At 37.7% G+C, this 7,305-nt stretch overlaps 1 protein-coding gene across 1 annotated transcript; it reads right to left on the reverse strand.

Annotated features, from left to right (window-relative positions):
* Positions 1 to 4,972: 4,972 nt before the first annotated feature.
* Positions 4,973 to 5,200, reverse strand: LOC132006590 (translation machinery-associated protein 7-like). Its single transcript, XM_059384480.1, has one exon. The coding sequence runs from the start codon at positions 5,198 to 5,200 to the stop codon at positions 4,973 to 4,975; it is 228 nt and encodes a 75-aa protein (XP_059240463.1).
* Between the last annotated feature and the right edge of the window lie 2,105 nt (positions 5,201 to 7,305).

Genomic DNA, 7,305 nt, shown 5'->3' on the forward strand with positions numbered 1-7,305 from the left:
CTCACCCTCTACTCCCATGTGTGAAACATAACACTCACACTACTCTACCTGCCTTTAGAAAAAACACATTTATTTCATAGGAAATATTAAAAAAATCGAGAAAATATAAACTACCTTCTTTGGTCCAAGAAGAATCCCTGCTAACGTTTTCAGTATGTTTCGTATTTATGTCTACCCATCTCAACTTCTATCTCCACCCTTGTTGTGTTGTTTTCTTAACAGCCACCCTGTGTGGTGTTGGTAGGGCGTGTGGGTTGAACTTCAACTGGCACTCTTCATTTGGCTCAGAAGAGTCTAGAAAGTGCTAGTGAATGCAAAGAAATAGTTTACATTAAAGATAAGCAAAGAAGCAATGCTTTTCTAACAGTTCTGAGAATCAGGGTGCCCGTTCTGTTGGGAACAAGTCTCTCCCTCCCCCCAAAAAATGAAGGGATATGAATCCTCCAAAAATAGTATTTAATCCTCAGATTTTGGAGTTTAACCATTAGTTTGGATTTGAGAAGACCCTAGAGCCATGCAGAGAGGAGTCATTCAATCTGGGTGAAGAATCAGGAATACTGTGGTTGAGGAAAAAGAGGAGTGAAATCTAGTGAAGTATATAAAAGGGAAAAGCAAATATTCTTTGTCGTTTACCTCAGATTTCTTTTCTTTTCTTTTTTAAGATTTTATTTATTTATTTGACAGACAGAGATCACAAGTAGGCAGAGAGGCAGGCAGGAAGAGGAGGAAGTAGGCTCCCTACTGAGCAGAGAGCCCGATGCGGGACTCCATCCCAGGACCCTGAGATCATGACCTGAGCCAAAGACAGAGGCTTTAACCCACTGAGCCACCCAGGTGCCCCTACCTCAGATTTCTTACCTGTGAAAAGCCCTCAGTAATTGGTCCCTGTAAGTATGTATGTTTGTCCTTCGTGAAGACATGAGCTGGGCTGGATGCTGGAGGTGACACAGAGGCATCCTAGGGAACAAGAAGCAAGGAATCTATGGTTGAGTATTTCCCACTTAACCTGGTCTTAATAATCAGTCTATAGTAATGCCCTCTGATTTTTTTCAGACCGGGCAAATCTAGAACATTCAAAAAGAAAGAAACAGAGAAGGGAGGACCCACCTATCCCATCGCAGCCTCATTTCTGTTGTAAATATTTGCACGTGCGGGCTCAACCACCATCCCCAACCACTAATTTTCACCATGGCCTTATCCCCGCAGGAGTCATTGTCTCTTTTACTGTAATTAAAGCACCATCTACCAATGAGTTTCCTTGTCAAAGTTGGGAAGCAGAGACCTTTGGACAATGAGCATTGTTACTGAAAAACAAAGTAATTTGAGGAAAATATTTTACGAATATTCCACAGTCAAAATCTATCATGCTTTATGATTCTGTAAGAGTAAATGGAAGTCTCATAATGCAAACGATTAAAGAGGAGAAAAATGTCATTGTGGCAAACTAGGTTAGGTATTGACTAAAAAGAAGAGTTTTAATCTAATTTTTGTTCAATATATTATTGTTTAAAGCTAATAATGATAGCTCGTCCAAAAGTAAATATCTGTTCCCTAAATTTTCAGGCTTTTTTTTTTCCTGCTAATTTATTTTTTTCCACCTTTTTCTTACTTGTACTTTTTACCTAAATTTGAATTTTGTGAATCTCTTAGTCCCTACAGAATTCATTAACTCTATATCTAGAGTGAAAAAGGGCCAATTTAGTTGTAGCCATGTTTGGTGATTCTCATTTTGAGCACAAATGTCTAATCAGCACCTACAGTCTGGGTGTGCATTGGTTAGTTTAGTCTGCATGCTGCCAGGGCCTGTAACCTAACGATGCTTCTGATAGACTAAACATTTGCAAATGAGCCCTCCAGTGCCTACATTATCCTGGCAGTATAAAGCAAGCAGGGATGGTTTGAAGCCCTTTGCCTTCCCTTGTTTAATATGACAAATAGGTTAGGTTGGTATTATTTATACACGCCAGCATCCCCTACAATCTGTTATTTAAGATGCTGCACGTTCAAGTGATTGAGAGACAAGGTGAGAGATTAGTATAACTTAAGTTACCTGGCATTTTTCAATGCACCTTCAACTCTATTCCTTACTTAATATGAATGATATTTTCTATAAGTTTAAAGAATAATTGTATAAATTATTTTTAAAAAGGAATTTTTTGTATTGGTATTTTTAGAATTATAATAATAATAACAATAATATAGCAATAGGTTTTTGTACCATGAATAATTATATACATATTCTTTGCCCTCTATATGACATCTAAGAATTACTTATAATGTTAGGTAATACACTCTGGCTTAAACTATTTAAAAAAATAAAAATATTCTATGAAAATAAAATAAATCACATATGCTTTGTTCTGAAAAATAAGCTCCAGTGTGTTAACATTTAAAGTTGAAATTCAGTATAAGCGTGTGTGCGTTCAGTTTCAAGTACAGAGGAAATGCCAAATTGTTTTACCACCAAAGTGATCACTGTATTTTTTTCCAAGAGTAAAGGGCAAAATTCAAAATATAGTTTTCCTGGCTGTGACTAGTTTTTTTAAAAAAAATTTTCTGCCTAGTGATTGGAATCCGCTCTTCATGTAGCAGTGGGAAGTGCATCTACTTTATGAAAACTAGGCTGAAGCAAAGTCCAAGACCAAGTTTCCTAGAGCCCACAGCAGAGGAGAGCAAAAATAACCTATCTAAACTTCAGATCCTGAATCCAACAGAAAATTTACTGTTTTATAGTAATTAATAAAGAAGCTGTATTTTGAGTCGAAGTTAAAGAATTCCTCTGTGAACCAGAAATTCTCACCAGGACCGAAAAGGTTAATAAGGCTGTCTTTGCTAATGAGGAAACTCAGGAGACACGGATGAATTCTTACTGCACTCTTGTGATCAGTCACGGGTGTACACTGGAATCAGGGAACTTCTCAAAAGTAGGGTCAACGTTGCTCTAACATGGTGGTATTGTTGTAGGAACTAACATTTAAGTCCCCACATAAACTGGGGGGAGTTAGTGTGCAAAGTTCTAGGAAGATGGCATGGTTGAGTGCTTTCTGATCCCCAGTGGCTTAGGAACTCTGCTCATGTTGGCATATACTTTCTCTGACCCACTTTGTTACCCAGAGTGTTGGTGACTAGGTCTTAACTGTATCTAAATTCAGACACAATGTTAATCTTGCTAGCAATCCTTGCTCAAGGTTATGGGGGTGTGTGTGGAAAAGTCTATGTCGAAATATATGTAGAAAACTATGTGAAAATTATGTGTATACACACACACTCATAACAGAGAATAGTTCATGAAAATCCTCATTTTGGTGCACTTAGTACAAGCTAGGTAAATAGCAAGAACTTTGGCCATAAAGTCAAAGGAGGAAGAGGGTGGTGTTCTGGAAACCAGAGACGCTGTGTGATTCTTGATTGAACCCTTTCCAATCTAGGTATGGGTATTACTCCTTTATGTTTATTAGCCTCTTCCAAGACAACCCCAGATCTTCCAAGTGTGTTTCTCTTTTTAAAACTCAGCTTGGGCACCCATCATGCCTCTTGGTAACTGTTTCTGGCCATCTCTTTGCAGTTGAGATGTCCTTCCCATTGTAAGCTCTAGACACCTTATAGTTAGTCTTTGTGTCATAATTACACCTTGAGAATATTTCCACTGCTATACTCTTTATAGGCTCAGAGCTCTGTTGTTGCGTCCCCAAAGCCTAGCGGAGTCTCTTGCCAAGGGTAGGCACCAGTAATGGGTATTGAATGAGTGGATTCTAGTCTGAGTGTCCCTTACCCCTAAAATCTCATACATGCCCCACCAGATCTCCTCTTTCTGGTTTCTTGCACAGGTACATTCAACACTTTCCTTCCACAGAAAGTGTCAGCCAGCCCTGATAATCACACTCCATATACACCCACAGAGAGATAGGAACTTGAATTTTAATGCACATGTTATTTTTCCCCTATTGTCTCTAGTTAGTGAATAAAACACATTACTGTGTTACTACTGGTAGCCGCACATTGATTCCTTACATTTTCATTCTGTAATGCCCCATTCCCCAAATTTTAATTTTTTTTTATTCTGAGAAAAACAGCATTAAGTAATTCGAATTTTTTTATGCTTCTCTCTACCAAAAGGTGACTTTTCACATCTCTTGTCAAAGGAAAGTCCACTAGATTGGCTCAGAATATCAAGGATTTTTTTTTTTTTTTTTAGTATGAAAAGAATCTCATACTTGGTCATCTGTACATCTTATATTGCACGATTATCAGGTGTAAAGATTTCTTATGTTTAAAAAGATACATTTAATCTGTCTCAAAGTAGAGAGATATTTGTTATTATTGTTGTATTTTTTTTAAATCTACATGTACAAAAAAAAAAAAAAATAGAAGAATCACTGGTGATTTCTCAACATGAAGTAAACCTTGCCAAGGCCAACAGGCCTTTGCTAGGATCCACCGGCTTTGGAAGATCTGACCCCTGGGGACTCTACCCTGCCCTGAAGAGGAGATGTTAGTGGGGCAAACAGAGCAGTCTCAGGAACTCCTGGGTCACCAGGAGAAGGTGCAGCTTTCAATCTAGTGATTCCCAATTCTAGTCTGGGTCTATACAAAAATACTTGGACTTCCAAAGAGAACTTGGAATTTCTCCAGACTTCCTGGAAGTTAAGTGGAAACTGAAACAGTTTTAGACACGCAGTTTCTAGTTCTTGTTTCTTTTACATACTGCTCTGAGTATGGTGTTCAGTGCCAGCAATGCTGTCTTTGTCCTAACTCTAATGAGAACACTTTCAGATATTTAGTTACACATCATGTTGTTATAGGGGGCTTGCAGATATTTTGTATTGGATAAAGTAGGTACTCTTCTATTTTTTTATGATTTTTTTTTACAAAGTTTATTCTTAAATGTATAACAGGATCTAAGGCAACACTTCATTCTAACAATAGGGGACAACAGATGACGGGAAATCCAGAAGTTCACACAGGAATGGAATTAAGGATTGCCATTGGCTAAGGCACAAGGAACAGCTTGCTTTTTGCCAGAGTTCTTAATTCTACCAGTGACCAGGGGACCCTTCCCTTTGGCCGCCATATTTAGCTTCTCAAGTTCCTTTTGCTCCTCTTTGTGTTTCTGCTTGAATGATTTATCTTCATCATCCATCCCCTTGGCTTGCTTCTTGGGCTGCTGCAGTGGTTTCTTGCCATTTTCACAGCCAGACATGGCACCCCCTGCCCCTTCCCCTACTCTTCCACTTATAGTTGTTGTTGTTATTGTTTTTAGCAGATTTAGGGACCTCTGCATGGCTCAGTCCGTTCAGTGTCTGCCTTCGGCTCAGGTCATGATCTCAGCATCCTGGGATCGAGCCCTGTGTCGGGCTCCTGCTCAGTGGGGAGTCTGCTTCTTCTTCTTCCTTTGCTTCTCCTGCTTGTGCTCTCTGTCTCTCTCTGTGTCAAATAAATAAATTAAAACCTTTCAAAAAAATAAAAAAAAACAGATTTAGTTATGAATAGATATTAAAACTTATTGAATAGCTTTCTGCATCTAGTGACATAAAGATATATTTCTCCCATCTTTAACCTATTTATATGAGAGAAAACATATATTTTCTGTATGTCAATATTTAGTATATTTCTATATTTCTACCTTTTTGAGAGAAAATAAACTTGGGTATAAAGTATTTTCTGAATTGTTTTAATGTTTTATTACTATTTTGTTTTAAATGCTTAAATTTATATTCATGAGTGAGATTGGGCTATAATTTTCAATGAAGAGTGATCCCTGAGTTGAGTTCTGAAGACTTTTTTTTTTTTTTAATATTTTTATTTATTTATTTGACAGACAGAGATCCCAAGCAGGCAGAGAGGCAGGCAGAGGGAGAGGGAGAAGCAGGCTCCCCACAGAGCAGAGAGCCCGATGCTGGGCTCGATCCCAGGATGCTGAGATCATGACCTGAGCCGAAGGCAGAGGCTTTAACCCTCTGAGCCACCCAGGTGCCCCGACTTTATTTTTTTTTTTTTAAGATTTTATTTATTTATCTGACAGGCAGAGATCACAAGTAGGTAGAGAGGCAGGGAGAGAGAGGAGGAAGCAGGCTCCCTGCTGAGCAGAGATCCCGATGCGGGGCTCAGTCCCAGGACCCTGGGATCATGACCTGAGCCGAAGGCAGAGGCTTTAACCCACTGAGCCACCCATGTGCCCTGGGTTCTGAAGACTTTTTATATCAAGAGTAGAAGGGAGGAGAAACTTTTCCAGGGTGAAAGAACTATTGACTATGACTGGGAAATAAGTGTCTATTTTTTGAAATGGTATTTTTAAGTGTCTTCAGCCTAAATATTAACTTCAAAAACTTATGAACACTTACATAATAATATGGGATTTATGAGTTAGGAATCAGGCAAACTGCCTTTGAATCCTGACTCCATCACTAACTGATTCTCTGTGCTTGATATATTTATTTATTTATTTGTTCTGATCTTAGCCTCACCTACCTTTTCGGAAATAGGGACATAATAACTATGCTGACCTTATAGAAATGTTTTAAAATGAAATCCCTCATACATATGAAGTCCTAACATAGTAACTGGCTTATAGTTGGCACTCAGTAAATATTAGCTGCTTCTATTCTTATATTTTATTATTTTTTAAGGTTTTATTTATTTAGAGAGAGAGCAAATGAGGCAGGAGAAGGGGCAGAGAGAGAGGGAGACACAGTATATCAAGCAGACTCCACGCTGAACATGGAGCCTGATGGTGACTTGATCTCATGACCATGATCAAGACCTGAGCTGAAATCAAGAGCCACATGCTTAACTAAGTCAAACTAGGCACCCTTCCTTCTATTATATTAATTTAAATTATATTTTATTTAATATTATATAAATATTTATGTATTATATTTTAAATATGTTTTAAATACTTAAATGTAACATAATATATAAGTAAATATAAATATTACATACTTAATATTTAAATTATATTTTAATCATGAGTGACCCAAGACATCTTTTTTTTAAATTTAGGAAATTATGCTTTTCTTAACCTTTAACTGAACTGATCTATTATCTTAAGAGAGGCATTTAAGGTATCACTCCTTATATTTTAAATTGTCATTCCTGGAAATTTTTAATTTTTGTTTTCTAAATTGTAGCTCAGGAGACAATTGGGATTTTTGTTCATCAGGTGGTTTTTAGTTCTATCTATTTGTTCATCCAAACTTAACCACCCTTTCTGAAAGAATAGGGGATCTATCCCTTGGGCAAGAGGAGGCTGAGGACTGTACACCAGTACAAACTGTGTGAGAATGTATTGTGGTCCTTACCGGACCT

This window comes from Mustela nigripes, chromosome 18 (genome assembly GCF_022355385.1).
Source record: "Mustela nigripes isolate SB6536 chromosome 18, MUSNIG.SB6536, whole genome shotgun sequence".
Lineage (NCBI taxonomy): Eukaryota > Metazoa > Chordata > Mammalia > Carnivora > Mustelidae > Mustela > Mustela nigripes.

What these genes read in the sequence shown, in the direction of transcription:
- LOC132006590 (XM_059384480.1), bottom strand. Translation starts at nt 5,200, where the DNA reads ATGTCTGGCTGTGAAAATGGCAAGAAACCACTGCAGCAGCCCAAGAAG.